Raw genomic sequence first — 13794 nt, forward strand, 5'->3', positions numbered from 1 at the left:
GTTTGATTAAAGAATTTACCAGGTTTTTTTTTTTATCTTTATTTTTCCATTCAAGCAGAGAACGGGTGAAATCGACCTTTATGCTTTGCAAAAAACAGACATTTTATGCCATTGAGAAACGTCTATTTTAGCAAAACGTCTCATTTATCATATTCAACATGCAACAAACCCATGGTTACCAACATTCTAATTGAGATAATGTTTGGTCACAGTGGAGCTATACGTACAGATAAAGATCCTACACAATTAAAAAAAAAAGGTCTCAAATAAACAGCAGAACTTGCAGCATTTAAAAGTATATTACACAGACTATTTTTTATAAGAAAATAAAAAATTGTAAGTGGTTTTACAGATCCTATGTACATTTATTTTAGTCAAACTCATATTTTTGGGAAATCGAATGTTTAACGAGCTTCACCGATTACAGTCAAGGTAGCAAGCCCATTTATAACAGAATGTTTATTTTTGTTACTATTTTGTTATCTTTTTACTTTATTTTTGTTATAGTTACTATTAACAGATATTGATTTATGTTTGTTAATAGACATTTTTGATATTGTTACAGTTAACTAAAAAAACACAGCTCCCGTGATAACGTATCTAGTTAATTGGTGTTAAACAGACATTTTAATGGGTTATTCCCCATCCTACTTCACTTAGCTCACATAAATGTATAACAGTTACAATTGTATACCTTTTTTACACATATCAAGATAAGTACATATTCAGTTGTGATCAAACTTTTTTAAAACCCCTTTAACTCATTTTTACATATGCATGTGGTAGATTAAGGCTATTTACTTTCATGAGAGTAAAGTGCTGCCTTTTCTTTTTCTAACTTACAGCTGTAGCTGGGTAATATAATCATTTTCAGCTTCATTTAATTATCTGTGCTGGCAGCTAATACTTCATCATTATGTGCTTTTACTGCAAAGAGAAAATCCAGCAGCTTAGGCATTTTTTTCTATGCGTTTTGTTTAACAATAATAGCACACTGATTATTTGGTACTTTCTGGAAAGCTGTCAATACTTTTTAATTAAGTGTTTACCTTTTTTTCCATATGAGAAAAAGACTTAAAAAGACTGGATACACAATAAGTGAGTTCCTTTTATTTAGATTTATTCATAGTGCAGCAACTGCTCAAATGCAGCCCCACAATAGAGCATAACACACAGTTGAAGAATACAGCTGAACTTGTCATTATTAAAGCCATACCTACTTCCCAGGCTACATCACAACTGAAGCAGACATCAACACAGATGTGACACATTTTCTGTAATACACGTGCTTCCAGTAGACTTACATATAGGACATTTTTTGAAAATAATTGTGTAGTGTGTCAAGGTGCTGTAGTAAATGGGATCCCATGGAGTACATGTTGGGGATTATTCCAGTTGAATACGCAAGATTCCCAGCCTACTTTACTCCCAGGATGTGAGGCCTCACAACACCACTTCTTCCAGTTATAGTTAAATTTTCTACTCTCTACCTTAAGTGGGGCTGTGAACAGGCTGGCTGTTGGGTGACGTCAGGCCAGAAAGGAGTACACAGACAGGCAGTACTGGCAGGTCAAACCGAGACGCTGCGGCGCGCGGTACGTTTATTACAAATGAAAAGTTTAAACAGACAAAAAAAACACTTTGTAAAAAAAAAAAACAAACGGTGCATTTTTTGGCTTGTTTGTTTGTTTTTAGCAATTCCCTGGATGCCATGTATCTCTCATTCCACTATGGGTCTTGGGGCATCTTACCAAAAGATCCCTCAAAGGATTAATACCATAGCTGTTTTTTTTAGAATATTTAATTCCTTTACTTGTTTAACTCTTTCAGTGCGTTGGGGTTGATTTGATTAACCTGTAACCAGGTGGAATAAGCGACTGATCGATTGTGTTAGAGCATTATTACAGCGCTGGCTAATCTCCCTGGATTACATTAATTATCTATTTTTAGGGGTAATCCCAGAATAACCACATGAGTGGAAGTAGACCCAAAGCTTGAAAAATGTACTTGCACGTCTTGTTCGAGTGGCACAGCTATTTTTCCTGGTGTATCGCACAATCTTGCTTACTTGTTAGCCTGTGTATCATAATGTATTTTCTATGGCTCGTGGATCTGATTGCAGTCACTTTACTCCAGATCTTGATAGTCCTTCACTATGTTGTTTCCAGTGACTGATGGACTATGCAGTTGCTTTTCTAGCTGGGATAATGCTTCCCTCATTTCTCCACCATGTCAGCAGCAATCCCTTTCTTCTTTTTTTACTATTTTGTATTCTCCATTCAAGCAGGGCTATTTGGGATATGGATACCTTCCATTAATTCTCTGGCATAATGTATTTATAAGACAATTGGTAGAAAACATACATTTGGGTTGCACCTGCTAAGGCAGCTTTGTTAACTGCCAGGGAAATTGTTTTCTGTCAGTCGGAGGGTATTTACAAAATAGTCTGTTAGAATCAGGAAGGTTTAAATGTACTCTGTTGAAAACTGTTATTCTGGCCAAATTAGAATAAAGAATGGAGGGTGCAGCTCTAAATCACATTCCAAACAAGATTTATAATATGTGGATATACCATTACGGGAAGATAGGCAATCAAAAAGTTGAAGAGGCAAAACAAACGGTAACTGAAACTGCATACTTGTAGGGGTTGAGCTGAAGAAGGGAATGCAATCTCTGTATTATTATTTATCATTGTTTATTTCAGAACAACTGGTGCTTGACTTTGGCACTTTTTTCTGTATTGAGTAGTCCATCATACATAACCAAACCCCCCCCAGATTGTAAGGTGCAGTATGTAGAAGTGCGAAAAAGTAACTACTAACATTCAGGGCATTGATGGTGAACTAACCTGTGAAATCTTTAGTGAACCAACTTTTTTTTAGATCCTAACTGTTCACGATCGCTGCTGTCTTTGTTCTGCCTATTTCTGCACATTTTGTTTAAACCCAGTTGAAATTTATATTTGTATCCATGTGGACTGGTTTGATAATCAGCTGCACACCATTATTTCTTCTGAACTTTAGCAGTGATTATTAGTATTTACACTGAGCAGCTATTTACTGTGAGCACAAAGAGAATATAAACAAACTGGACACAGAACAAGAAAATGCACAGGAAAGTACAGCATTAAGTGAACAGTCATCAACAAATCTTATTCCAGTATTGATGAAGTGTTTGAGAGTGCAGCTAAAATAACTGAGCCTGGTTATTTAAGACCTGTGATTGACCTGTGATTGATTGATTGATTGGGTTCATTGATGAACATCTCCAGTAAAAGTGTTTGTGGGTTCTACACAACAGTTCAACCGGGAGTTCATTCTAAGCCCTAGAACAGCTGAATATGTAAGGCATCTTTTTCAATTTCTGGTCAGACCTTTGGGGCCAGAAGACTGATTTAGTAATTTGATTTTCACTTATTGTGCAAGTTAATTATAATTAATAATCTACACAAAAAAGTGATTTGTTTATTTTAAGTCAGTGTTATTTTATTTGTTCTGGTGATTAACTGTGGACTTCTTTTGACTGTTGCATCAGGTAGTAGAGTTTTCCAGAACAATCTCATCACACTGATGTTTTTCATGGGAAACAAGTTAAATAACCAAATTAATTATCAGTACTAACCCATTTCTGTGACATGACAAGCCAAACATGCAACTAATGTTACAATAGTTGCAATTGCCCATACTCTTTAAAAACTGTTTTTAAAAAGCTAGTGAAAGATAATGTAGAAAATAGTAGCTCTGTAAAGCTTTACCTGTATCATGAAACACTTTGTGAAAGGTAATCTTTTTTTCATTAGATTTTCTTCTTGAGAGACTGTATAAAAGAGCTTAAAGCTGCCATTTCTAATGTAGTATCAGTATTTCTGTTGAATCACAAAGTGTCAAGGTATATCAGACTCATATGCGGATTATGGATATGGTATAATTGGAATTAAGATGTTCTGCACTGTGATTATTTAGTTTAAAGTGGCGTGTCCTGATTGGTTTGGAATGTCATTTGGTATAATAATGAATCCTTGTATGCATATTATGGAAATTGGCGTTTCTAATATACACAGGAGCACATTAAGAGAAAGTTCACTTTACCAATGTAGTTTTATTCTTTGGTTGTAAATGCTAACTGCGCCACTACAAAGCATAACACTGAGGACAAATGTGAACATGTAATGTATGGCCAATTGAGTAGTCTGCAGTGTAAATAGTATTAGAATTTGAGGGGATTGGGGGCTTTAAATAGAAATGCCAAAACAGACACAGGAATAGTTTAATTAAATACAACAGTTTATTAATTAACAGCAACAGAAATATAAACAATGTTAGATGTTTGATATGTATTAAAGGGTACATAAGTACCTTTTTATTTCATTGTGTTACATGTTCCCGTGTGTTGCTACAACTGTTTACTTAAGATGTGTGTATTTTTTAAAATATTTATTTATTTATTTTTACATTTTGACCACTCTTTGAAACTTTTAAATTTCAAGATGGCTTCCCTTCTACATTTCCTGTCATCCTCCTGCTCACATATGTAACTGAGATGGATTTACCAGTGAGCAGGAAGATGATGGGAAATGTAGTTCTGAGAGGTCCATGAAAAAAACAACTTCTCAAGTCATATTATGTCAGTGCTGCTCACTGATATATATTTACTGCACTCCTGTTGGTTTCAGTAGCTCTACATTAAAGAAACAAAATAAAATTATATATATATATATATATATATATATATATATATATATATATATATATATATATATCTATATATATACTTATATATCTACATATATCCGGTCAGTACATTTCCCAAATTGTACATTTCCCAGGACAAAGAATCTTTGTCTTCCTGAGACAAAAGTACACTTCCTGATCTTCTGTAATCTGGTATATCCTCACACATACACACACACTCTGTAATAAAAGCACTGGTAAAAGAGCCGTCCCAGTTCTGTATAGCTCAATTGAAAAAAAACAATGTTAAGGTCTCTGAGCTCATCATATCAAATTATTTGTTTTTTATTAAACATTAAAATTCAAAAGTATTACTCATGATACAGTAGTGAATGCCGTTCTTTTAATAAATGTTAATCTTTTATCAGACAATTTTATTTTTGTGAGGCATTGACACTGTTATTCACATCGAAAGAGGGGATCGAGGAATGAATGTATTCATAGTACGCTGTTAAACATTTTATCACAGCACCATTGTTGTGTTTGGGGTAAACAATAACGTTTCTGTAATATCATTCTTAAAGCATACAAAGTCATTGTAAACCTTGCAAAATATTTACGTAGCTCCTCATTAATCACCATAAAGTGACATCAGCTGGACTTTGAAGTTTGTTCTAAATCCAATATTAAAAAAAAAAAAAGAAAAAAAACAGGATAGTGTAACTATTACAGTGGTCCAGATCTTTAGCTGTGCACATAGCCACGTGTCTTCAGGTGTCGGTGGTGCCCAGTACAGAAATAGGGTTTGTGTTGTTTATATTATATATATATTATATATATATATATATATATATATATATATATAATATATATATATATATATATATATATATATACACATAATACACACACACACACACACACACACACACACACACACACACACACACACACACTTGGGTTTTGCATTGCTGATCAAATGGACAAGACATAGTTTGTAGGAGGTTCAAGTCATTTCACTTCATTTTACTCCCCTTTTAAAAATAGTTTCCAGAGTACATTAAGCTTGCCAATTTTGTATTGGGAATGCTGGAGTACAGACTAGCTTCTTATTTATTATTGTTATGCTTATAAAGTTAGTGGCAGTTTAAGCTGTAATCTGTGTGGCTGTTTCCTCTTGTTACTTGCTGTGCAGCAGAACATTCTCTGTCTGTCTGAATTTAAAACAAATCACAAGTGACTCAGAGTCAATACAGTAACCTATAGTCCAAATGCAATGAAAATCAAACTGATGCTGCTGCAGCATCAGCAGTGTGTATAAACTCCTACCTACAGAGTTGTTTAAACATTGCATGATGCAGTGTTTGCACTGACACGCTGCTTGGTGATTTTTATTTAAAAAAAAAAAACAACTTTCTTTAAACTATTCAATGTGTATTGTAGATAATATGGCAGTTTAAATAGTTAATGTGTCTCGGGTTAGCACTCAAAGTATGAATTTAAGAAAAAGTTATTCCAGTGCTGTGTCATTTTACTCATGGTTTCACAATTGGTAAGAAAATGCTTACAGACCCTAAATCATAACAGGAGCGCTGCAATTAAGACAAGTGAATGCAGAGAAGAGACTAGCATCAAACAGACATCTATTCAGTCTCAGTGACACTTCAATACCTCCACCATTTCAATATTTAAGTAATTTTAAAATCACACACTGTTAGAGATGCTGGTTTTAACTAAGTCCCCTTTTTTTCAAAAAAGATTCAGTATTACTACCGTATTTAGAAACTGAATTTACCTTAATTCATTATTATGGATTTTCTTGTTACTGCATCTTGTAAGCGCTTTGTGATAGTGGTCCACTATGAAAGGTGATATATAAATTAAAGATTGATTCATTAATTGATCATCATACTGGTCTAAATTAAAGGTGCGCAACCAAACTTTTATTACGGGTCGCATATCCAGAAAACTAGTTACTAAAGAATAATCCGAGTTTATTCCTTACGATTACTATTAATTTTATTTCATAATGCACGATACACATTACAAACAAAAATATACAAAACAGTTCAAAACAAAGCATTAATGACGTACTGTTACACAATATACACACGCATTGCACAGTAATACAAAGCAAATTAAATATATATATATATTATATATATATATATATATATATATATATATATATATATATATATATATTTTAGCAGACGAGTTGACAGTTGTAGCAAGCAGCAGCCAGCAAAAGTCACAGGGCAGTGACGTCACTTCCCTAGAAACAAGCCTCATATGTTTAAGAAAGAAGAGGAAGACTCGTAAAATTATTTGAAGACAATCTGATGAGAAGCAATTACCCTCTGCAGTACAAGTTAAAATGGTGTGCTGCTTTTTATGCGAATAATTAGAAAAAGCAAGTCAACAAAATTTAAAAAATAAACGAATAAAAAAGGCCTGCAGTCAGATGACCGCAGTCTACTATTGTCCCTGGGTCTAAATCATTGAAGTATACCAGATTGAGTCTTTTTCAGATTTGGACTCAAAACAGGCATAAACAAACTGTCTTTGTGACACATCTATATATATATATATTATATATATATATATATATATATATATATATATATATATATATATATATATAACCCTTGTGGGGGAAAAAGGTGGCTCCCCTTTTAAAAAGTGGCAGTATTTTAGACTGGCCAACATTAAGATCAATTCAATACACAGTACTATATAGTATTGTGGAAGGATAACAGGTTTTGTCTGAGAATTCAAATATGAAGAGCAAAACTATAAGGGACTTGTGATTACACTATGAAAAGGCCTTGGCCCTTATACTGCACCTTTAAGGAAACTGGTTTGTTGCAGCTCCTGTTACTTGTCATAGCGAATTAAAAATGATCACATGCAGGAAAAAAAAAAAAAGGGTGGAAATGCCATCAAATTTATGAGATTGTGATCTGTTGTAAAGGTCCTTGCATGCATAATACTTCATTACATTTGTTCACGCTTGAACTGATTTGATTCAGACCTCACTAGATGTCTGTCTTTCTCTCTCTCTCTCTCTCTCTCTCTCTCTCTCTCTCTCTCATAGCTTTACTTGGGTCAGATGTTGACTCCAGTTTCAGCACAGAAGCCAAAATAATTCCAAAGTGCATCCCACCCTCGCTGTAGATAAGACAGGGAGCTGTGCATGTGAGCTTAGAGCAAGGCTTCGGTTATTTCTGTAGCAGGTTCAGTGAAGTTTGTTTCTGTTTAAGAATAAACACGTATATACAACATACACTTATTTGTTAGTGGGAGAATAAAAAAAAAATCAAAAGCTTTAAACTATTGCCCTCTCTCATTATCTCACAACAGTTTCTAATAGCTCTCAGCCAGCGGACTGGAGAACAGTTGGAGTCTGGCAGTAAAACTCACTAAATGCTCAAAGGTCTGGCCTCAGCTGAGAAATAATTAGCAGAGCCGGCTTGCCCCAAGTGGATGGAGAGGTGAGGAGCAAATGGGGGGGGGGGATCGGTACTGGCGTGGCAAAGGGCAAGCTTCCTTTCATTGGGCTCATTTAGAGTCTGTCTCGCAGATGATGCGGCAAGATTGTTTTTTTCTTTAAACTCGACAAGAAGCAAGTATTTAACCGTTTCCAGTCTCGTTGACTAATAAAAATAAATAAACAAGGAAAACTCAATAATGAGCCTTAACAGGTGGCACTAAGCTCAAACATCTGCTTGGATGGAAAACACCTGCCATAACACTGTCAGTGAGAAACAATTAACATCAATAGAGACACGTTTTTTACCCCTATAGCAGAAGTGATGCACTGTATATACTGGTATGCTAACTTTGTGTAGGAAATAAGAAAAATCAAACATCTGCCTACAAGCAAGACATGAACCTAACGTGGAGGTGGTTAATGAAACTTAACTGTGTATTTCAGGAGCGAGTCTGGCTGCCAGTTGAAGATGTCAGTTACCTCTGGGTGCTCCTGTTGATTCCCTGGGTTTAAAAAAAAAAAGCACGAGGGGTTTGTAATTGAAAGGGCCACTCACCTGAAAATGAACATGATTATTATCAAAGAACAAACCAGTGTAGCAGGATCTGGCAACCAAAAAGTGTGATAACAAATTACTCTTTTTGTAATGTTGTAAATGGAGTGGAGTTTTTTTTTTTTTTTTTTTTTTTTTCAAAAGTAGGTGTTATTTTGAAAGCACTGTGATACTTTGAGCTCGTTAACAGGTTTTCCCAACTGACGCACATACGCCGACCTGATGAGACTGTAAATTAGTTTGTTTACGAGAAGGTTGTTCAAAATAATGTTTGTTTCAAAAGCCAATATTTGTATGGCAAGGGGAAGGTAGATCACCTAGCCCATAGCTCATAGCTCTTTTAAGACTGCAGACCTGTATATAGCTGTATGAAAAATAACTTCACTCCAATATGTATTACTATGTCCATTGTATTTATTTGTTTATATAATGAATATGTAATTACAATATGTATGTGCTGACAGAGTTTGATTTGCATTTTCTCCCCATAAAAGACTGCACTCTCAGTTTCAGGTAGTTAAGATTGTGTGGCAGTTGTATTGTTGATTAAATTAAAATATTTATTGCAGAATGGTCACATACCCCTTGTAAACGCCATTAATAAAGCTTTTTTCAACTGTATTTTTACACACATGCAAGACTCCAACATCACCAGAATAAACAAACATGTCCTCCAGATTGTAAATAGGCACCTGAGTTTCAAAGACAACCTCCTTTACTCTCCTAACATCTATCAGCAGAATTGTTACCCCCCCATTTACCCCCCAAAATGTTACTTGCCACATCATTTGATATAGTCAATACTTATACATTATTTGAACAGTAGTACACTAAAATAAATGTATTTTAAAATTTTGTACAAAGCTAGAAGCACTCAATTAAAATACTTCAAGCGGAACCCGATCACTGGCTTAGCAGTGCTGCTCCTTACAAAGCTGCAACTTTAACTTTTTAATGTTTTTGCAACATTAACAACTTTGACCTTTGATTAGCCAGTATTGTGTTGAACCCCTCCCCTTGTAACAGGGGATTGCGTACCAGCTATTAGTGCTGAAGGTCAGGGGGTTGAAATAGCAGTGAATTGCTCTGGTGACCTTTAACAAGACTCGGACACTGATTGAAAAGCCTCCAATTCTGCAGATCCCCAGGCCCTGCAGTATATAGGTATTTACTTGTGAAAAAGCGCTGTTGAATTATGGAGTTTATGCAGGATGCGTACAGGGTAAACGCAGCCGGCATGCAAAACACACTCCATCCAATAAAATCATAGTGAAACAAAGCAAAACATGATTGTAATTCTTTTGCACAGTGCCCTAATTCTTTCTAAAAGTATGCTGAATGAACACAGCATCGAGAGAGACTAGGGAACCAATCTAATTGAGAGAGCCACAAGTGAGTCAATTATATTGTGTTGAAAGCCCCAGACATATGGCTTTTTGCTCAGAAGCAATGTGAAAGGGTAACGACTGTTGGTGGCTCAGCAGGCACTTGCTTGTGTGGAACCAGGTTATCCAACAGCACCCCATCATTGTGTTTGGGGTTAGTCGGTTTGCAGTTTACTGTGGTACTTTAGGTACATATTGACACCATTCCTGTTCTGCTGCACTCCATAAATTGTAATTACGGTATACAGTAAATAATGCTATGTTCATGTTCCTATGAATAAAGTGAAGGAAAAGGACATTTTCATTTGAACAACTTTTTATTCCACGTCCTGCCCAAAACAAGTCTCAAGTACTTCTCAGACTTCTCACCGTAGCCTCACACTTGCACATTCCAACCACTTCTACCTTACTCTCAGTCCAATAACATACGTCTTTCTGTTAAAATACGTTTGCGTGGTTTTGCTGTACTTATTAGGGCTCCATGCCAAAAATGAATAACTCTTCTCTGCTCTTAAATATTAACCTGTATTAATACCTCTTTTTGTTTTAAGCAATATGTCCGATCATTTCCTAATTCTGTTTACCATCAACTAAATGCGCTTTTGATATTATTATTTGTTTTTTGTATGTCAGAAGGTTTCTATAACAAAAAAATGTAATCCTTTAAAAAATAAAAAGGCAAGGCTTGCAGCACTACATTGTTTTAAGCTAAGGATAGATCTTTACAGTAGAGTAATACAAACTGGAAGCATAACATATAGGCTGTTGTACAATTTAGGGTGTTAGTTTTAAAATTCTGATTGACTCTAGTTCTCTACTTTCAAAGCACATTCAAACAATATATACAGTATAAATCTAGTTGTCTTTCTCCCTCAAGACTGTGCCTGTATTAACATTGGAGCCATGCCAACAATCGTTTGTTAAGACAAGTATTTTGCTTTTTATATTGAGCTGTCTGCAGGTTGAACACTTGAACACGTGTACACATCTGTGGATACACCTGTAGTTGCTGGTGGATCTCTTTTTGTTTTCATGACTGATGGCTCAAATATTGCGTGTTACTGCATGTTATTATCTCATGTAGTTAAGAGAATATCAGGGCATACATTGATACTGTTATGAATTTAGTGTCTTTCACAAAACTTGTCGTTAAACTTGTGTCAGTTGATTGTTGTGATGAGACAACACTCTTGGGGTGGAAAAAATGAAATGTTTGGGAGGATTTTAATGATTTCTAAAGCATTATGTAATGTAGTCTCGTGTGTTATAGTGCATTATCTTGTATGTATCTTCGCCCCACCCCCTCCCCTGCAAACTCTCTTTGTAAGTTAATCAAAGGGACCAGATGTACTGTAGATGTTGTGTAGTAACCAAAAAGGTGACGGGATTACTTGTTTCAACAGAAAATTACAATAAATATGCACCCTTACATTAAGTGCACTTGTAGGAAGTCTGTGCCCCCTCCCACTTCCGCTTTCTGAAAGGACTTCAATTTCTTTTCATTCCTTAGTATGTCCAAATGTATACGGCTCTTTTGATCAAAAGGTGCTTAGGCAACAATGGAACCTATTTAAGATTAGAACCAAAAGCACTGTGACACTTTACATCTATTAATTGGTAGAAACTATTTATTAGTCTAAAACACTTTTATACTGTACCCTAACTTACTATGCAACAGAATTGAGGAAAAATTCCCCTTTGTCTTAGAAGTCATTTGACCTTCGATCTCAGCAGTGAGTTTTAGATACAGCAGATTAATGTGCCACATTACCACAACTAATGAAGGGAACTGAGATCACTATTGATCACTGACGCTCAGGGAGTCTGCACTGCTCAAACAAGTTTCATCAAGTTCAGAAACTCTGCGCCAAGGCTAATGATGTGTGTGAGATGAGGTATTTTCAGATCCATCACAGTTGCTGTGCCATTAAGACCAGGCCAGCTGAACCAATTTAACAAGAACCTGAAGCAACTTCCTCCTACAGTCAAAACTGAATCAAAGACGACTACCTACATGGTAGGGCCATCTATCTACTGTGACACTGAAGAATCCCAGATATTTACCCCCATGTTACTGACAGTCCCTTGATCTATTATCTTATTTATGGTCTACAAAGCTGATTTAAAAAAAAAAACACACATTTTTGGAGCTATGAATTTATTATTAAAATATAGACAATGTTAGTGTTTTCAAGTTTGAAATACGTTTATGCAATACTGAGGACGTTTGAATTGGTCATTGAGTACAATTCCAGAATAATTGTTGGTATTAAAATAGGCACAGCATTTGTTATTGCTTCTCTCTCAGCTGCTAATAGCTGTGCATTGAATTAATTTGTTTATGATCTTTACTTCTCACTTAGTTGTATTGCTACTTTTAAGAAATGTTTGTAGTGCAAAGTGTATGAAAATCAAACCCATGGCGGCAGTAATATTTTGTCTGCAGTATGAGTTAAGAATGTCTCCTGTCTGAAATTGCTCCAGTGATATCATATAATAACTACTTAGTTTACATTTGATTCCACAACTTGGATGCTGTAAGTAACTCGTATAAGAACATGCTTTATAAGACCGGTCAGTATTGTATTTCCAGGGTGTGTCTAATAGTATGTTCTATATTATGATGCCGTTGAACTAGAATTTACTAAAGCCAAACCATACCATTATTTCTTTATCTACATTAAATTCAAATTTTGTTTCAATCAACTTCATTGCCATGCTTGAATTAAACTGCATTCTTATCTTTTAATATTTCACCTTAGAATGCCCCAAAATAATGTAAAGCAAGAGGCCAGGTTTGATGGCTTACACAAAGGTGAAAGCTGATTACGTTTGAAAAATGACTGCTTACCAGTACTCTGTCTGTTGTTTGCAGAACCTGGTGGTGAATCACGGATGAAAACCCCCAGGAAGTGAGACTCAAACCTGAGGTTCATACATCGGGAGCGACTTTAACCTGACTGGAAACCATCTACAAAAATGATTGTACCGATTTGTATTGCAAGAAGGAGGTCATGGTTGTTTATAGCATGGGGACAACTGCCTTTTTTTATTATTATTTAATTGTATGCTTTATTAATTTGAAGATGCACTATGCCCTTTGGGCTCAAAATAATCCCTCCATATTTTCAAGTCAATTCTGAACCCAATAATAAATACAAGAGTACCTTTTTGGTTCACAGTTTACTCAAATACAAAAACTATTGTGCAGTAGGTGTGAAAACAATAATGCCTGCTATCAATTCCAGGCGTGTCATGTTTATTTTAACTGCTGGCTTTCAAATACTTGAATACATTTAAAAAAAAAAAAAGATGTCGTCAGTTCCCTTACCATGCGATAGTGCTTGCATTCATTCTGAGTGGTTCTGGGTTCAATATTGAATTGTAGCAAAACACATAATATAGTAAGGCAAATTTTAAAGAAAGCAATTAAAATGGCATTATGTACGACTTACTCTTTAGCATTTAGGGTACGACAGTCATACCAAGGTAGGTGCAAAGAATAGTTTGTCTAGTTCTAAATGATTCATCAAATATTTGAGCCAAAGGACTAAAGCTTCCCATTTCCCTTAAACAGCTAAAATATCTATAAAAAAACATGGTGCCTGACCTGAATGTGGGTATACTGTCATACAATAAAGACATTGTTTGCTGCACTGTAACATGTACAATATACTTGAAGTGTTATGTTGT

The 13794-nt window shown here is 35.2% G+C and overlaps 1 protein-coding gene across 2 annotated transcripts in view; it reads left to right on the plus strand.

Annotated features, from left to right (window-relative positions):
- Positions 1–13229, plus strand: part of LOC121298287 (MICOS complex subunit mic25-a-like) — a 110656-nt gene extending 97427 nt beyond the window's left edge. For both annotated transcript variants that reach the window (XM_041225330.1, XM_041225331.1), the window contains one exon: positions 12977–13229. In XM_041225330.1, the coding sequence (XP_041081264.1) occupies positions 12977–13000 (24 nt within the window). In that variant the 3' untranslated portion in view covers positions 13001–13229. The remainder of the gene's footprint in view (positions 1–12976) is intronic.
- Positions 13230–13794: the final 565 nt, after the last annotated feature.

Source organism: Polyodon spathula, chromosome 23 (genome assembly GCF_017654505.1).
Source record: "Polyodon spathula isolate WHYD16114869_AA chromosome 23, ASM1765450v1, whole genome shotgun sequence".
NCBI lineage: Eukaryota > Metazoa > Chordata > Actinopteri > Acipenseriformes > Polyodontidae > Polyodon > Polyodon spathula.